The sequence below is a fragment of the Sminthopsis crassicaudata genome, chromosome 4 (genome assembly GCF_048593235.1).
Source record: "Sminthopsis crassicaudata isolate SCR6 chromosome 4, ASM4859323v1, whole genome shotgun sequence".
Classification (NCBI taxonomy): domain Eukaryota; kingdom Metazoa; phylum Chordata; class Mammalia; order Dasyuromorphia; family Dasyuridae; genus Sminthopsis; species Sminthopsis crassicaudata.
Window position 1 is genome coordinate 431,583,700 of NC_133620.1, and position 20,245 is coordinate 431,603,944.

At 33.3% G+C, this 20,245-nt stretch overlaps 1 protein-coding gene and 1 non-coding gene across 3 annotated transcripts in view; one reads left to right on the forward strand and one right to left on the reverse strand.

The window, feature by feature from the left end:
- SLC16A1 (solute carrier family 16 member 1) overlaps positions 1 to 20,245 on the reverse strand; it is a 43,174-nt gene that overhangs the window by 4,513 nt on the left and 18,416 nt on the right. For both annotated transcript variants that reach the window (XM_074263086.1, XM_074263087.1), the window contains exons 2-4: positions 4,004 to 4,264; positions 2,246 to 2,389; positions 692 to 1,555 (exon numbers count right to left, since the gene is read on the reverse strand). In XM_074263086.1, the coding sequence (XP_074119187.1) occupies positions 692 to 1,555; positions 2,246 to 2,389; positions 4,004 to 4,220 (1,225 nt within the window). In that variant the 5' untranslated portion in view covers positions 4,221 to 4,264. The remainder of the gene's footprint in view (positions 1 to 691; positions 1,556 to 2,245; positions 2,390 to 4,003; positions 4,265 to 20,245) is intronic.
- On the forward strand, positions 14,239 to 14,366 carry LOC141542082 (U6atac minor spliceosomal RNA). The gene has a single exon (XR_012482086.1). It is a non-coding gene; the product is annotated as a U6atac minor spliceosomal RNA (small nuclear RNA).

Consider the following 20,245-nt stretch of genomic DNA (forward strand, 5'->3'; position numbering starts at 1 on the left):
AGTTGTTTAATAAACGTCTGAGTTTTCTGCTAAGCAACTCCCCTCTTCTCAGCTCCTTCTGTTGATCCTTATGTGATAATCCAGCCTGTGTGGTGCCCACCTTTAAACATTCTCCGGATTACCAATGTCTTTCAAAACTGAACACAGCATTCCAGATGCAGTCGGAGTTGACAATAAAGGGATCATTATGCATCTCCTAATGCAGCCCAAGACTGCTTTAGCTTTTTTTGGATACCTTGACATACTGTTAACTCATAATAAATCTGGGCCACCAACACCACTAGATCTTTTTTAAACAAATAGCTTGTTTGACTGTGTCTCTCTCATCCTGTATTTGTAAAGTTCTTTCTTTTCTTTCTTTTTTTTTTTTTTTTTTTTTTGATATCCACTTAAGTCTACATTTACACACACTGAATTTTATCTTATTAGATTCAGCATGATGGTGTAGTCTATCAAGATTTTTTTGAATTCTGATTCTGTTAAGTAATGTAATTCAAATTATCCAAAAGGATTATTATGAAGCTATTAATAATTTCACTTCCTCACTTTAGGGGAAATTCTTCTTAAGCTTTAAAGTAAAGTTAGAACAATTCTCCATCTACTCAGAGTTTAGGTAGAGTTAGTGCTTTATAGAAGTTAGGGGTTTATAAGTATTTATGCATATCATATTTAAAAACAAGACATACTATACCTAAAATCGGTGGCCCCAAGAGGACAGGACAGCACTCCATAATTGTCAACAAACCCACGGCACTGGAGAATCTCTGGGTTCCAACAAGATCCATTAGTGTTTCAAATAATACTGAGCTGAGCCAGCCAAATGCAAATCCAAAGAATGCCGCATAGATACAAAATCCCAAATAAGTGGTGTTTAAGGGTGCCAATAGGTGGCAAATACCATTACAAATTATTGAGAGAGCAAAATAATATTGCATTCGAGGTCTCACCCACTTTGTGTTGGCTACAAGTCCCATAGAGGGTCTGGCTACCATGTCAACAAAAGCTAAAATGGAGAGCAGAAAAGCAGCCGACTCTTTAGATATATTCTGACTCTTGGCATAATTACTAAGAAAAACTAAGGGAGCAAACAATCCAAAAAACATGATCACATTGCCTGAGAGGTACAGTAAAAAGCCTCTGTGCTTGAAAAGGGAAAAATCTAGGAACTTATTAATCGTTTTGAAGAAAGAACGTTTCTTCTGCTTACTGTTTCCAGCAATAAGATCTGTATTTGCATCACCAGCACCTTTCTTTGAATCCAACTTCCCTATTTCCTGCAGGGATTCTTTAGATATTTGTTTTGATGCTCCTGGTTTGGGTCCTATGGGTCGCATAAGAGATCCAGCCACACAGCAATTAAGTAGCAAACCACCAAGAATTAAGAAGCTGCCCCTCCAACCAAAGATACCAAAGAAAATCTGATTTACGGGTGCCAGGGTAGAGAGAAACACAGGGCTCCCTGCCATGGCCAGCCCATTTGCCAATGGACGCTTTTTGAAGAAATATTTGCCGATCATGGTTAAAGCTGGATTTAAGTTGAAGGAGAGTCCAAGACCTGGAGGGGAGAAAGAAGAGAGAAAAACCAATTAACTTTAACATCTCCAGCTATATAAAGTACTACTTATCAACCACTTAACATGCATTAATTCAGGTTTACTATATGCTAAGCAAATCTGTTAAATGAGAATATCTGCAGGATTAAGTACAAATGATAAAAAGAATATAATGTTCGAAAATTTTAAGATATTACATAACTGTCAATTAATAATAATTTATTTAATCCACGATATTAGTAAAAATATTTTCCAGCATTATTTAACAGGGCCAAAGATAGAGATCCCTAGGACACTCCATTAGAGAGAAATCCCTCTAAGCTGACATCAATTAGGACTATTCTTTGGAACCAATCCTTCAACCATTTCTGAGTCTTATCAAGCCTACATTGCTCCATCTTGTTCAAAAGAGATTTACAAGGGATTTTGGCAAATGTTTTGCTAAAATCTTCATCTACAATATTCCCTTGATCTACCAAAGTCAAAAAATGAAGTGAGGCTCCCCTTGTAACAACAACTCTCTCAGTGTTGGGCACATCATTCTTGCAAGGTTGATGTGAGCATTTTATTTTTCTACTTCCATTAAAGTTTCATTGTATCCATGTCAAAAGACCCTTCTTAAAAATATTGGCAGGTAGTTAGCTGCTGAACAACCAACGCTAGGAATTACAGCGTGGACCAACCCAACCTACCACCAATGACGCCAACACAAAGGTACAGTTCTTGCACAGTGTTACAAAATGAAGCAGCAATCAAACCACATCCTGAGAGGAAGCCACCAAGCATCATCACTGGCCGGCTGCCATATTTATTCACCAGGACACTGCTAATGGGACCTAGGGAAGAAAACAGCAAGAGGCATATTGAATATAAATTCACTTTTCTCTCCCACTATTCTTTGAGCTCAGGTGTCTATGCTGAAAGGCAATATTCTCTTTCACCAAGATAATCACTCTATGAAGTATTTCCTTCTCTTAACCTTCCCACGAAGCAATACATCTACTAAAAGTGTATTGACAGGGTCTGTTTCTGGTTCAGATCACTGAGAAGGAGAAACAATTAGGGCCTCTTCATAAAGCCCAAAAGAAACTAAAATGTTATCATAACTATAAAAAAGGATACACCATTCAAAAAATTAACACATGGCACACTAAGTAAAACAAAGTCTCATTAGGAAAATTTGTTTATCAGGGTCATTAGCTAAAGAGAAGGATGGCATCAATAAGCTTTTTTTTTTCTTTAAATAAAAGGGTTATAATTTCCAGAACTTTATACTTTATAATATTCATTCAGAGAAATATGCTAGTCACTTCACCTCACTAACAGGACAAATACAAAGAATGAACTGTTTCCCAGAGGGAAATTTCTTGTGCAATTAGATCACAGACGTCAGCTGCTTTTGATGCAAAATGCAAATGGATTTTAAGTTTTCTGCCAGACCAGACATGAGTTCAGAAGTATTAATTATAGGCACAACCAAGTTAGTACTTGGGAATGACTATCTTTAGGTCATATTACTCAACTTCAAAAATTAACCAATACATATCTCAAAGCATAATAGCAACTTTTACATTATTAACATCTGGAACAAAACATCTGAACTTTGTTATAGAATTTGAGATGTTAGATTACTCCCAAAAATAAGGTAACAGAAGCTAAATCATGAATAAAATTAAGAGGATCTACTTTATCAAATCTCATAAAAGTCTGCAGTAGGTATGCCAGGGCTTTGCTACCTGCTGCAGAAGTTAAGGATTATGGTAGTTTGATTTTTAAACATTTAAAAAAATGTTACTTCATGCCCAGAGCAGCACAAGCACCACTTTTATTGGTGCTTCATAAATTACTCTGAAATTGAAATATGAAAATAATCCTACATTTATATAATTCCCAAAAAAAGTAGGAGGATAAATAAGCAAAAAATAAATTTGAGGTCTTGTTGAAAAGCTTCTGATATTTATGAGATTTATGAGATCATAAACACAAAGGGAGATTATTTAATTTTGATAATGTACTACCATGAAAACTTTTTATCTGAAAACATTTCATGGAAACAAAAAAACTAAGCCTGAATTTCCAACATCAAGAAAAACAAACTCATTCTAGGCATTTGTCTTGAGAGTCTAGCTGACAGCAGCAGTAAGAAGAAACTAGTTACCAGCAATTTTTGATTCAAGAGCAGTGACACTCCAACTAGAGTTTTCCAACCAAATATGGCTCCCTCCCCTAGCAGTTTCAATGGAATTGCATGCTCCAATTTCTATATTAACACTGTATGTTGGATTAGACTATAAAAGGTTTAAAATAGCACACAATTAGTTCTTCTAGCATATCATTGTAAATAAAGCACCAGTCATACAAATATTGTTTCAAACACATCACTATCTAACGAGGAATCTCCCCTAGCCTTACAAAGGTAAATTAGGGCCCTCTGTGGCCTGGGTACTCACCTCCTGCATATGTGACAGCCAACATGATGGAAGATATCCATGAGACTTCACTGGAAGTAGCATTGAAAATGACTTCAATCTCTTTGAAGAATACAGTAATTGACTTGGCAAATGCATAAGAGAAGCCAATAGAGATGAAAGCTCCAATAACTACGACCCATCCCCAGCCACCTTCTGGTGGGGTGTACCCCATTGGACCTCCAATTGCTGGTGCCATTTTATTTGAAGACAGATTTCGAAATTCAGTTCTATTCCAAAGATCTGCAAAATACATAATTAAAACACTGTTTAGCAAGTAAGCTTTCCCCAACACTTACTTTTCTAAGTGTCCTAGTTGCTACTTAGATAAACTACCCCTAGGCAGGTAGATAAGAGTAATAATATTCACTTTATAGAGTAAGCATTGATATAACCAGTAATATTTTACCAAGTATAATATTCATATTGTTAAAGATTTCTTAGAGAGTCAAGATATTCCCCATAAAATTTTTTAACAATTTTAAAGAAAAAGTTTACCACATCCCTTTAGAAGCTATAAACCAACTGTATAGAAGAAGACCATTATTGGTCTTTTTATTTCCCAATACCTATATATTACTCCCTTCTATTCCAGTAAAATTGGCTTTATTAGTGGTTCTCAAAAACATTCCATGCTTTTGTACAGGCTATCCTCAAGGTCTGGAATATGTTAGCTCTTTACTTCTATCTATTAAAACAGATCCCAGCTTTCACAGTATAACTCCTATACCATCTTTAAATATATACTGTATTTATTCAAGTTGTGCTGCTGCTGCTGCTCCCCAAGTAGAATGGAAGCTCTCTGAGAGAAAGGATGATTTTATTTTGTATTTGAATTGCCAGGTCAGTGACCAGCTTACAATGTATATTTCCTGACTTGAAGATTAGTCAAACAGATAATTCTGACTTCTCAAGTTCCCCCCAAATAAACCCTTAGATTTGAAGTCTTTTTTAAGGTAGAAAGTTTGCTCAGCAATATGTAGTTTAAAGGAACTATCTATCACGGGGAGACTTAAAGGCATATGGGGCTAGAAGAGCTAAACTTTACCAACCATCTATGCCATTTCTATGACTGTTCAGGTGATGCAAATGAATGAGTAATGATTCATCTAGCAGCCCAATGAAGAGGTTTTTACCTTCCTGAACAAGCCTTATGGGCTTTATTTTCCTGTATTTGTTCATGGACTCTGAGTCATTCAATTACCTGACAAGTATTTATTAAGAGCCTAATATATCAGAGGCATTATGTAGAGTAATGGGGAATCTAAATGGAAAAAAATGAAATCATCTCCACCTTTGTGTCATACATTTTTTATAATAGTGAAATATACAGAGTTCCTATATAGGCATTTACCCATTTTGGGGAAATCAGACAAGTTATATTTAGGCCTTATTTTTCTGTAGTCTTGCTTCAAGGTGAGAAGACTCATTGTGGGATGAGGAGGGTCCTGACCATAATAAACTCAGAGTGTTGAGCTGACACGAATATCACACAAACGTCCAAAAGTCCAAAGATGACCAGTGGTAAGTTTTTCTCTTAGGACCAGTAAGAAATATCCTATGAAGATTTGTTCTTAAGTGCCACCTATCATGCACAGAGATATATGCTAAGATTCTGAGGCAGAATACTTACTACATAGTCAGTCCAGCAATAAGTTTAGAAATTGCTAATAGCATACATAACTAGGAACTGAATAACCCCACAATATTAAAAAGTTATTTAAAAAAGATATTAATTCAATTCAACATTTTTGTTTAATTTTGTACAAAGCAAGAGATTGTGAGGTAACAATAACAGACTTTTTATTTGAGAAGGATAAACTTCTGGAAAACTTCCTCTTACTTACTACTCAAATATTGAGTGCTTTTTTCTAGGTTCCAGTAGTATCTAGGGATCTAAATATTCCTCTCTCCAAAAAAAGCCCACATACTCAGTCTATTCCTATCCTAGTAATGCTACATAAAGTGATAACCTCATTCCAGATTAACCTGTTCCTGAAACTATGAATCCCAGTTTCACTGATATGGCCAAAACAGATAAATTTTAAAAGAAGCAAACTTCTCCCAACCATACATTAATAATTAGGATCAGAGATTATATTTCATTTCTAATGCAGAAATATGAACTTTCTGGAGGTGGGAAGGAAATAAGCCTTAGAGAAAGTCCATTTGAGGAAATGAATGGGGAAAAATGTTTTCTCCTATGTTAACCTCCAAAGTGTTGTTGAGCTCAAAATCTCTGATCCTATATAAATTTAATAGACAGTATTTGGCAAGAAAGCATGTTTAACATTAAATTAGAAACTAGCCTCTACATTTCACCACCAGAATTGAAACTGGACTCAGGAGCACAAGAACTAGAAGTAACATTCCTCTAAAAAAAAAAAAAAAAATGATCAAGCAACCCCCACCATCTCAGGAACAGGAGAGGCATTTTATTTTAATAAGGCAGAACTAAACCTATTAGGGAGAGATTTGGCCAAGGTTGTATAGCTGTAGTTATTCAAGTTAAGTTAAACTCTGTCAGCAGTTCCTCTTTTGGCAAACTTTCATAAACTTCTCAGTCCAATTATGTGATTCCAAAGAAGCCAATTTTGTAGAACCAAGTTATGTAACATCACAAGCAATGAAGACAAGTACACAACCCAATCCAGATTCTTAGACCCAAACATATACTTGTCTTGTTGTCAAGGTTTATCTCCACTGTTAAAAGGCTAAACTATGGCAACCCAGTATGAGATGAATGACCCATGCTGCCATTTGTATCCTGACTTAAATGCTAAACAAGACTTTCTCTAAAGCATATAAAACAAACCAGTGAACTGTAAAAAACAATGGTAAGTCTTAAATTAAGATATTTCAAGAGTTTAGAAAACTTAATCTCTTTGATTCCTCCATTCTATTTTATAAAATCCAGTATCACTGAACTTCCAGAGATGTTCTTCCTTACTTATGCTTCCTGAATTTCTCGGCTTTTTTCAAGACATCTCAAAATCCAACTTCTGCAAGGATCCTGATTAAAAATTAGTCTTTTGACCCCAAAGAGCTTAAAATCTAAAGGAGATTCTTTTTTTTTTTTTGAAGATTCTTAATTATATAAAATATGGTACAAGGTAAAATATGATTAACTGCAAAGAAAGGGCTAATGAAGTACAATAGAATATCTGGTAAATAGCAATTATAGTGATCTAAAAGGACTGAAAGAAAAGCTTCATATAAAAAAAATGATCCCTGAATCAAGACTTGGAGATGATTTCAAAAGGCAGAGAGGTGAAAGCAGTATACTTTAGGGAGAAGGAACAATTTGCCCAAATGTGCAGAGGCAGTAAAGAAGAGGATCAGGAAAAATGAAATATTCTGGTTTGCACAGAAATAAATTCAATTTAACAAGTGTATGTAAAGTACCTATTTTGCAAAAAGCAATGGACTATTAAAAAAAGCAAAAAAAATTAGTCTTTGAAATAAAAAAAACACAAAAAATAAAAATAAAAAGTCATTTCAAGAGGGACAGTGGGCTAGTAAGTTGGGGGTGGAAAAAATAAATTATATTTCAGGAAAGGCCTCAAATAAAAGATGGTAGCACAATTTTACTTTTGAAGACATAGAGGTGAGGACAAAATGCATTCTAGACAGGGGGAAATTCATGTGGCAAAAGAATGACAGCAGAAATGAAATGTTACAGATGGGATACAACCAGAAGGCCTGTTTGATTAGAATAGAAAATTCATGAAAAGAAGTAAATTGAGATAAAGCTGGAGGTGTTAAACTGGAGCCAGACAGTAAAGAATCTTTAATGTCAAAAAGATTTTGTATTTTATCAGATAAGTAATGGGGAACTATAAATTATTTTGAAAAAGTTTCCTTTATATATATATATATATATATATATATATATATATACATATATACATATATATATATATATATATATATATATATATATATATATATATATATTACCAAGGCTAATTCATCATCAAATAAACCTAAAACAAAGCTCTCTGACATTTTTAAATGTTTTGAAAAAGCTAATACATGATTAAACTTTGGGATTAACTGAAAACTGATTTGCTGCTATTTGATTTTTAAAAACCATACTATTAGTATTTAAGACTGAGTCTAAACAAAACACATTTTTTTCATCCTAAGTACTTTTCTGTATTTAAAATTTCTTTCTTTAAACATGTCAAACTTATCAAGTGAATTCAGAAAATAGCTAGGAGAAAGAATGGTATGAAATCACGTGCTTAAAAAAACTGAGAAAGGAACCTTTTAAATTCAAGCACAATTCTGTCACAGTCTAACAATAAATTTGGCTGCATCTATTTAAATTTCTCAAGGCAGAGAATAAGAAATATCATTATCATGTCATTAACACAAAACTGCCATTTTAAAATTTTATAAAATTTTACTGGAACACATCAAACCTAAAACTATCAGCAAGCATTATATGTAATGAGAATGAGCAGAAGCCTTTCTCAATAAGATCATGATTGAAATAAGGATGCCCATTATTACCAATATTGTTTAATACTCTATTTAGAAATGCTAGCATAGCAGTAAGAGAAGAAAAATAAATTGAAGAGATTTAGGATGGAAAATACCATCAGCATCCAGAGAGAGAACTATGGAGACTCTCTAAAAATGGATTGAAACAAACTATTTTCATCTTTTTGGGGTAAAGAGGTTTGTCATTTCTTCCTCATTGTTTTTCTCTTTTGTCATGATTTTTCTTTCACAACTAATATGGAAATGTTTAAAATAATTGTACCCGATTAACTTATTTCAGATTGCTTGCTGTCTTAGAAAGGGGAATAAGGAAGGGAGGAGAAAAAATTGAACTCAAAATTTTACAAAAGTGAAAGGTGAAAATTTTCTTTACATGTAGTTAGAAAAATAAAACACTACTGAGAAAAAAAAATTAAATGAAGGAAATAGAATAAGCAATGAGATAATAAAATTATCTTTTTTGCATATAACATGATCATACACTTGGAAAGTCCTAAAACTTCAACTAAAAATTAGTTGAATAATAATTTTAGCAAAGTAGCAAGCTATAAAATGATCAGCATTTCTATATATCCCCAGCAAAACCTTGCAAGAAGAGATAGAAAAGAGATGCCCTATTTAAAATTATAGACAATATAAAATGCCTGGGAATATGTCTACAAAGACCCATGAACTACATGAACATAACTATATAACATTTTATACAAATAAAGTCAGATTTAAATAGAGAAACATTCATTGTTTGAGTGAGCAAAGCCAATATAAGAAAAAAGACAATTCCATCTAATCAATTTATTCAATTCCATTCCAATTATTAAATTACCTAAAACTTATTTATTGAGCTAGAAAAAAAATAACAAAATTCATTTAGAAGAACAAGGTCAAAAATATCAAATAAATTAATGAAAAAAAAAAAAAAAAAAACAAGTAAAGGAAGAAGGTTTAGCAGAACCAGATCTGTAATGATTTCAGAAAGGCCTGGAGAGACTTACGTGAACTGATGCTGAGTGAAATGAGTAAAACCAGGAGATCATTATACACTTCAACAACAATACTGTATGATGATCAATTCTGATGGACGAGGCCCTCTCCAACAATGACATGAAGCAAATCAGTTCCAGTAGAGCAGTAATGAACTGAACCAGTTACGCCCAGCGAAAGAACTCTGGGAGATGACTATGAACCACTACATAGAATTCCCAATCCCTCTATTTTTTTCTGCCTACATTTTGGATTTCCTTCACAGGCTAATTGTACACTATTTCAAAGTCCAATTCTTTTTGTACAGCAAAATAACTATATGGACATGTATACATTTATTTAATTTATACTTTAACATATTTAACACTATTGGTCAACCTGCCATCTGAGGGACAGGTGAAAATTGGAAGAAGGGGAAAAAGTTGGAATAAAAGGTTTTGCAATTGTCAATACTGAAAAGTTACCCATGCATATATCTGGTAAATAAAAAGCTATAATTTAAAAAAAAAAAAAGAAGATCAGTAGAACAGGTTAGACATATGATATACAGTAGTAAATTGTCATAGTAACCTTGTGTTTGACAAATGTAAAGATTTTAACCTTTTGGGATAAGAATTCACTATTTGGTTAAAAAAAAAAAGCTGACAGGAAAACAGGAAAGCAGTTTGTAAGAAATTGGGCAATAAATAGTATTTTACTTACATCAGTTGCCAAGATATGATCAAAATAAATATGACAAATATAAAGTAATATATAATAAGAAAATCAGAAAAACATGAAACATTTTATCTATGAGCCTTATGGACAGAAGAATTTATGAATAAAAAAAGAACATTTTGAGGTATAAAATGGTTTATTCTGATTACATGAAATTAAAAAGAATTTGTACAAATAAAACTCATGAAGCCAAGATTAAAAAGAAAGCAAAAGACTGGGGGAGGGAAAACTTTATATAAAGTTTTTTTAGATAAAGGACTCATATTTCAAACATAGACAGAATTGTCAAATTTTGTAAGAATGAGGTCATTCCCCAAATGTGAAATGGTCAAAGAGCATAAAGGTAATTTTTCAATGAAATTAAAACTATATGTAGTCATATGAAAAAAATGTTCCAAATCATTGTTGATGAGAGAAATGCAAATTAAAACAATTTTGAAATTATCTCACACCTCTGAAATTGGTTAAAATTTTTACTTGGAGGGATGGTGTGGGACACTAATATTCTGATGGTAGAACTGATCTAACCATTTTGAAGAGCAATCTGGAATTATGCCCAAAGACTTATAAAATTGTTTATATTCTTTACAATACCATTATTAGGTCTGTTTCCCAAGATAATCAGGGAAAAAGGAAAAAAAAATCTAAAATACTTATAGCATTTTTGTTTGTGGTGGCAAAGTGAAAATTGAAGGGATGTCCATCAATTGGGAATAGTTAAACAAGTTGTGATGTATGATTGTGATGGAATACTATTATACAGTAAAAAAAGATGAGCAGGTTGATTTTAGAAAAACATGGGACTTATGCCTTGCATGAAATAATGAAGAGTGAAATGAACAGACCCAAGAGAACATTGTATACAGTAACAACAATATGCTTTGAACAACTGTAAATGACATGTAAAAAAGTTAAGAGTATTAAAAATGCTCAAATAAACTACAAACAGCCTGTGAAAGAAGATATTATTCACCTCCAGAGAATTAATAAACCAAGGTTTATATAGTAGGGTTTTATAGTTAAAATGAGTGCTCACGCAGAGATGGCTCCCCTCCCCCATGTCAAACTCAAATGGTAGCTTTCTCTAGAACAGGGTGGGGAGATAGAAAAAAAAATAAATAAATGTATAGCACAGAACAAAAGGAAGTGCAGAAAAGCAGGATAGTTTTAAAAACAATGTATAGCATATATTGTATTTAATTTATACTTTTAACATATTTAACATGTATTGGTCAACCTGCCATGGGGGAGAGGGGGGAGGAGGGGAAAAATTAAAACAAAAGGTTTGGCAACTGTCAATGTTGTAAAATTCTCTGGTAGTAAAAACTATTAAAATAAAAAAAAATTTAAAAATAAAAATTTTTAAATTTTAAAAATGTATAGTATTTATTACATAACTGGGTTTTTTAAACTGTGAATATTGAATCCTTTTTTTATGTTATGCTACATTCATGGAAATGTCTTTTTTCCTTTTTTGTATGTAAGTTCAAAAAGTAAAAAACACAAATAAGCAATTTGAAAGATTTCTAGACTAAAACCCTTTTCATAACTCATTTAATAATCACTCTAAGAAAATATAGATACTACTAGCATGTTAAAATCCAAAGATTCAAGTGGATTAAAAATTAAGATTTTATCTTATATTGTCCTGCTATTTAATTTATCTATGACTGCCTCATAGTATTTAGGCTAAAAGTGATGAAAAGAAAGCTCATTTCTGGGGCAGCTAGGTGGCGCAGTGGATAGTGTACCAGCTCTGAAGTCAAGAAGAAAGAAAAAAAGCTCATTTCACCTTGTGAAAGAAAACTCCGGGTGTGGGATTTTTGGATACCCAATGTACCCTAAAGTGTAAGCAAGTAAGTACAAGACATGATACATCTCCAAAATTTTCTGAATTGTTTTCCTTTTTAATGCAGTTATCTGGCTCTGTATAAAAAGAGACTGAACTAACCCTCCAAATAACTGACTGCAAAGCTAGTCACTGCTCTGTATCCACCACCCCCCTTCCCGCTCCAAACTAGTTACAAAAGAGCCAAGAACGCTGGGAACAGTCTTCATTATGTTTTCTGTGTTTATCCTCCTCCACCCAAGTCTAACACAAAGACCTTTATGTTATGTTTCCCAAAATGATAAGGATGACCTGTTTCTGAACTTTAATAAAGACAGAAATAGGGTCCAGAATCAATAAATTTAAAAACTTGTTTCTATAATGTGGGAAATACAGTGCAAATTTTGAGGTTCACTTGGAAACTTTTAAATCTTTTTAAGTTCTTTTCTAATAGAAAAGCTGTTTTACTGGAGAGTTTTCATTTCAAAAATAGCTGACACTGCTGGTTGTCTCTACAAGTGGCCTTTGCACTAGCTTCACAAAATCTAATACTACTCAACCCAAGTTAATTTCTAAAATTTAGCCCCACACTAGTTTTTTTACTCCCTTCAAGTTAGTAAAAGTAAATGGTGCCTTTGGTATCTTTGTAGGAAAGCAAGCAGAATTGCGGGCAGAAGAAAATCGAGCATTTTATCATATTTAGCTGGCAAAAATCCAAGGGCTGTAAAAACCATTAATTTGATCATAATATTAATGATCAGACTCAAAAGTTTTAATTCTGGCTCTGCTATAATAAGCTTGTACAAACTGCTTCATGTCTTGAAACTCACAGGAAAGTTAAATGATAATGCCAAGAAATGTTATTTGGAAAATATTATAATGTACTTTCTAGAATACTTAAAGCATTTTAAAATCCATAAGTTGTAAGACGAATTTTTAAAATGTTGATTTTAAATGAAAGCAAGATCACCTATTTGCAATTCAAAAATCTAAATTTGTTTCATAGGTAGCAGTAAGTAGGTTTTAGTTACCATTATCTAAATAACCAAACATGGGCAGCTAGGTGGCACAGTGGATAAAGCACCAGCCTTGAATTCAGGAGAACCCGAGTTCAAATCTGATCTCAGACACTTAACACTTCCTAGCTGTGTGACCCTGAGCAAGTCATTTAACCCCAGCCTCAGGGAAAAGAAAAAAAAAAAAAAATCCAAAGAGAGACTACAAGCTCTTCTATGAAAAAAGTGAACCAAAAGGCGATATGAACACTAACCTGGGCCACCAGCAAAGTCAATGCTAGTGCATTGATCCACCTCATCACCTCACATCAGAACTATCACACTAGTCTGCTGGTTTGGGGTAAACAATAAAGTTGAAATCCAAATTAGATAAACTAGGAGAGAGTAAAGGAAGTTAAAACACCTACTATAGGCAACTTTCTCAACTCTGGTCACAAAAGAGAGAAAAGAAATGGGATAATGCCAGGTGGAAAGTGATCAACTGAAGATTTGGGTAAAATGAGGGAGCATGTTTTTTGGCAAGAGGGAAGCAGCCAGTAGATAAAAGAAAGTACAAAGAAGGGAGAATAAAGATGACAGAAGGAACAATATGTTGGAGAATAAATCACCTGTGCACATAGCCCATTTGTCTTGGCAAAAAAGATTGGATGACAGGAAATAATGAGAGAAGGCATCTGGTTGATGTGACACAAAGAAGGGAAAAGCCTCAATTTTTTCAGTAAAATATAAAGCAATGTTTTCTGCCGAGACAGTAAGGAAAGAAAAAGAAGAGCCAATGTGGTGAGCAGGATAGTAAGTTCATTATTTAGAGCTGTCAAAAGAATTGTGTAGGACATATAACAAGTTATATGTTGCAAAAGTCATATAACATAAACTGGTAGTAGATCCATTCAACAAAGAATTACATAACTTTGTAACAACTGCAAAAAAACTCAAAAGGCAAAAATGAATTTTCCAGAAAAACACACAAGCACCTATAATTTGAGAATGTAAACTTAAATAGATCAAAGAGAAATAAATGATATGAGACAGCAAAAAATAACAGAATAACATTTTTAAAGATACAATAGAAAATATATGATAACATTAAAAACCACTGAACCAGAAAACTGATTAAGGAGAGATAATTTAAGAATTTTTAAATTTTTTAAAAACTCATCAGAAATGTGTTGTATGAAAGGAGAGAAGGTTAGCACTCCCCTTGATAAGGATGGAAGAGGTCCTAGTGGCCTTTACAACACATATACGGTTAAGGCATTGCCACCTACTCTGTGGCATCTAACCATGTTTTTTTTAACAACAAAATTCATATGGAAGAATAAAAGGTCAAGAATTGCAAGGGAACTAATGAAAAAAAACTCAGAGGAAGGTGGTCTAAGTGTACCTGATCTAAAGCTATATTATATAGCAGCAGTCACCAAAACCATTTGGTATTGGCTACGAAATAGACCGGTAGATCAGTGGAACAGATTAGATACAAAGGACAAAAAAGGGTACATCTATAGCAATCTAATCTTTGACAAACCCAAAGATTCCAACATTAGGGATAAAAATTCATTATTCGGAAAAAACTGTTGGGAAAACTGGAAATTAGTATGGCAGAAATTAGATATGGATCCACACTTAACACCATATACCAAGATAAGATCAAAATGGGTCCATGATTTAGGCATAAAGAGGGAGATAATAAATAGATTAGAGGAACAGAGGATAATCTACCTCTCAGACTTGTGGAGGAGGAAGGAATTTATGACCAGAGGAGAACTAGAGATCATTATTGATCACAAAATAGAAGATTTTGATTACATCAAACTAAAAAGTTTCTGTACAAATAATACTAATGCAAACAAGATTAGAAGGGAAGTAACAAATTGGGAAAATATTTTTAAAAACAAAGGTTCTGACAAAGGTCTCATTTCCAAAATATATAGAGAACTGACCATAATTTATAAGAAACCGAACCATTCTCCAATTGATAAATGGTCAAAGGATATGAACAGACAATTCTCAGAGGAAGAAATTGAAACTATATCCACTCACATGAAAGAGTGTTCCAAATCACTACTGATCAGAGAAATGCAAATTAAGACCACTCTGAGATACCACTACACACCTGTCAGATTGGCTAAGATGACAGGAACAAATAATGACAAATGTTGGAGGGGATGTGGGAAATTGGGACACTAATACATTGCTGGTGGAGTTGTGAAAGAATCCAGCCATTCTGGAGAGCAATCTGGAATTATGCCCAAAAAGTTATCAAACTGTGCATACCCTTTGACCCAGCAGCGCTACTACTGGGATTATATCCCAAAGAAATACTAAAGAGCGGAAAGAGACATATATGTGCCAAAATGTTTGTGGCAGCTCTTTTTGTTGTAGCTAGAAACTGGAGGATGAATGGATGTCCATCAGTTGGAGAATGGTTGGGTAAATTGTGGTATATGAAGGTTATGGAATATTATTGCTCGGTAAGAAATGACCAGCAGGAGGAATATAGAGAGGCCTGGAGAGACTTAGATCGACTGATGCTGAGTGAAATGAGCAGAACCAGAAGATCACTGTACACTTCAACAACAATACTGTATGAGGATGTATTCTGATGGAAGTGGAAATCTTCAACATAAAGAAGATCCAACTCACTTCCAGTTGATCAATGATGGACAGGGGTAGCTGCACCCAGAGAAGAAACACTGGGAGGGGAATGAAAATTGTTAGCACTAATATTTGTCTGCCCAGGTTGCATGTACCTTCGGATTCTAATGTTTATTGTGCAACAAGAAAATGATATTCGCACACATGTATTGTACCTAGACTATATTGTAACACATGTAAAATGTATGGTATTGCCTGTCGTCGGGGGGAGGGAATAAGGGAGGGGGGGTAATTTGGAAAAATGAATACAAGGGATAATATTATAAATATATATATATATATATATATATATATATATATATATATATATATATAATAAAAAAAAAAGAAAAAAAATTATAATACATGTAACCCATGGAAATGACATACTAAAATAAAAACGATTCAAGTTTTGCAAAAAAAAAAAAAAAAAAAAAAAAACTCATCAGAAATAAAAGCCTAAACAATGTTTCAGGAAATCTAGATAAAGACTGCTCAGATCTATCAGAGCCAGGAGGTGGATAAGAGTGAGGCTAGGAAGAATTCATCAATTGCATTCTGAAGTTAGAACTTCATAATCAAAATCCAAAGCTTTCATGTCAAGAGAGGGAAAAAAACACTACAATCACACATAAAGTTGTTCAAAAATCAAAGGACTATAATCAGGATCACAAGACTTAGTAGATTCTACTACAAAAAACTTGGGACCTTGGAAAAAATATTCCAAAAGGCCAAAGAACTAGGCTTGCAATCAAGAGTAACTTAAAATGCTGAAAAAACTGAGTATAATCCTAAAGGAAGAAAATGGATCTTTAATAGAATAGAGGGCTCTCAAGCATTTCTGATGATTGATGATGGAAAAACCAGAAGCCAAGTTTAAATTTTGAAGCACAATACAAGATTTTCAGTAAAACATAAAAAAAAAAAAAAAAAATTTATCTGAAAATCACTATGGTGATGCAATCAATGCTAATTCTTTCAAACAGAAAAAAGAACTAAGAGGCCCTTCAAAAATTTAATATTTTCAAGAAGAGTTGAGAGAGTAAATAAACTTTTTAAACTTAGGGGATAAAGGAACGAACCCCAGAATTCATCTAGCCCAAACTTACTATTTTATAGATGAAAAACAAAACAAAACAAAACACCCCTACCAATGCTCAGGTTAAGTGATTTGTCCAAGGCCCCAGATTACCAGTGTGTCCAAAATTTCAATTCAGATTTTGCTCTCAAAGCAGCTTTATTTTCACGATATAAAGCAGTAAATGATGTTCAGAATTTGAAAACGGTTTCATGAAGTAAGCAGGGAGCTGAGAAAATTTACCTAGAAAATGTTACACCAATCACAATTTAATACTGAGCTTGAACACAGATTCGAATACTATCTATATGACCCAGTTTATCTCTCTAATCCTATTTCTTCACCTATAAAATGGATCATAAAAATAACACATTTACAGCTGGAAAGAATGTTAGAGCCCAGCTATTCCAAACTTTTCATTTTAAAGATGAAAAATCTGAGGCCTAAGAATTAAGTGAATTGCTTCAACCTACCCTCTTCATAGAATTGTTCAAGAAAAGTAGTATTACACTGCTGCTGCAGTTATGAACTGATCCAACCATTCTGGAAAGCAATTTAGAACTATACCCAAAGGGCAAACAAATTGGGCATAGCCTATGATCCAGCAATACCACTACTAGGTCTGTATCCCAAAGAGATCATAAAAGAGGAAAAAGGACCCATACATACAAAACTATTTATAATTGGTCTTTTTGTTGTGGCAAAGAATTGAGGGAATCCTCATCAGTTAGGGAATGGCTGAACAAATAGTGGCATATGAAAATAATGGAATACTATTGTACTGTAATAAATAATGAGCAGGCTGATGTCAGAGACTTATATAAACTGATGCAGAGGCGAGTGAGCAGAACCAGGAGAACATTGTATTCAGTAACTGCAACATTGTTAAATGAACAACTCTGACAGACTTGGCTCTTAGCAATATAATGATCTATGACAATTTCAAAAGATTTATGATGGAAGATGCTATCCATATCCAGAGGAAGAACTATGGAGATTGAATGCAGGTTGAAACATACCCTTTTCTACATTTTACAATTTTTTTTTCCTTTCTCATGCTTCTTCCCTTTTGTTCTGATTCTCCTTTCAAAACATGACTAATATGAAAATGTTTAATATGACTGTACATGTATAACCTATCAGATTGAACACTGTCTTGGGGAAGGAAGAAATATTTGGAACTCATAATCTTATAAAAATGCAATTTTGAAAACTGTCTTTACATGTAACTGGGGAAAAATGCTTGCAGAAACCATACTCTTGCCCTACCATCTCTGACACCATTATAGCTCAAATAATCACTTCATACCTTTCTGTTATTCCTGATACAGAACACAAGAAAACCCATTTTTATTTATTTATTCTGAAAAAAAGCTTTTGGTAAAACATTTTGCTTTTTTGTGAAGATAATTTAAATACTCCAAAATCTAAATACTCCTGCTCAAAAAAAGAAGCATTATAAACTTTGAAGTGATAACATAAGGGTGTCATTAGAAAGCCTTATAACCCATTCATATTTTAACTCTCCCTTTCCATTGGACCTTTCATATTCATATACACTCAATTCTTTTCAAATGTAAAAGCTTTTCATCAACTTTTTTAGCTTATCTAGAAATTATCCCAGCACTTCACCTTAAGGGTCAAACTTCTTGAAAACATAATTAGATCTGACACATTTCTTCCAATTCTTCACTTAAGACTTTTACAAGTAAATTTCTCTTTCCAATCTTAATTGTCACTCTAAAGCCAAGATAGTCACATACAAATTCTGCATTCATATTAAAATTATATTCTATGCAGAATCCTTACATCCTTTCCTCCCATCTCACTAATCCTTCCCCCTCAGCAACCTTACCTCCCTCAAATTCCTATCATCCTGCACTGCCACTTATTCCTGAAAGCTTTCTCCTTTTCTTACTCCTCCAAACATACCCTTTGAGTTATCTTCTTATAAGTTTGACCCAGTTTCCTATATATTAGAAATGAGATCTTCATCACAGAAACTTGATGCAAAGTTTTCTCCAAAATTTACTTCTCTTCTAATTTAAGCTTCATTGATGGTTTACACAAAATTTTTGAATTTTATGTAATAAAAACTATGCTTTTTACCTGTGAAACTGTCAAAAAAATTTACATATAATTTCTATCATTCTTCCACCAATTTGCTTATATCACCCTTTTATGTCCAAATCATATACCTATTTGACTTGTGGGAGCTATAAGTTTACACCTAGTTTCTGCCAGACGACTTTTCAAATTTTTCCAATAGTTTTTGTTGAATATTAAGTTCTAGCTCCAAAATGCTAGAGCATTTGGGTTATCACTAGGTTACTGTGTTCATTTGACTCTGTATAATGTATATACTCTATTGTACTAACCTGATTAAACATTTCTTACCCATATCAATCTGTTTTGACAATTACAATTTTATAGTACAGTTTGAGAATTGGAAGGAGCAGCTAGGTGGCACAGTGGATAAACTACCAGCCCTGAAGTCAGGAGGACCTGAGTTCAAATATGACCTCAGACAGTTAACACTTCCTAGTTATGTGACCCTTATTATTATTTAACCTCTATTGCTTCAGCAAATAAATAAAAGTTAGTGCCTTAAGTCCAAGTATAAGTATAACATATATAATAAAGTATAATATATTATGCACATATTTTATGCTTCTTTTGACACTTTTATGTGTCAAATTTTTCTATTCAGTTCTGGTGTTTTCATCAGTAATTCTTGGAAGTCCTCTATTTGATTAAAGATCCCCTTTCTTCCCATAGCATTATATTGAGTTTTGTGGGTTAAATTATTGTGGCTTAAAGTCTAGCTCCTTTGCCACATGGAATATTCACATTTCAATCTTTCCCATTTCTTTATAGAGATGTCTGTTAAATTGTGATCCTGATTGTGGCTCTTCAAAAATTGCCTCCCCTACTCCCTTCCTCGTCTCTTTTTCTTGACCAAGAAGCTCTATTTTTTTTATTTCTGGCAGTTTCCGTTAAGAACGTTCTTTCAGAAGGTGACATGCATTTTTTCATTTCTAATTATGTTATCTGGGTTAAGTTTTCTTCTATGATTTCATGAAATATATAAGTTCTTTTTTTAGCTCATGGCTTTCACATAGTAAATGACTTTGTTATGAGAGGCAATTGGGGTTAAGCAACTTGCCCAGGGTCACACAGCCAACAAGTGTGTTAACTGTATGAGGCAAATTTGAACTTAGGTACTCCTGAGTCCAGGGTGTTTCTCTATCCACTTTGCCATCTAGCTGTTCCTTTTTTTTTTTGTTTGGGCTTATTGTTTTGTAATACAACGATTCTTAAATTATCTCTTCTTGATATGTTTTCTAAGTCAGCTAGAAATAGTTCATTCAATTTTTTCAGTCCTTTCATTTTGCTTTACTAATTTTTGTTATATTATGGAATTATTAAGCTTCCATTTGGCCAATTCTACTTTTCATAAA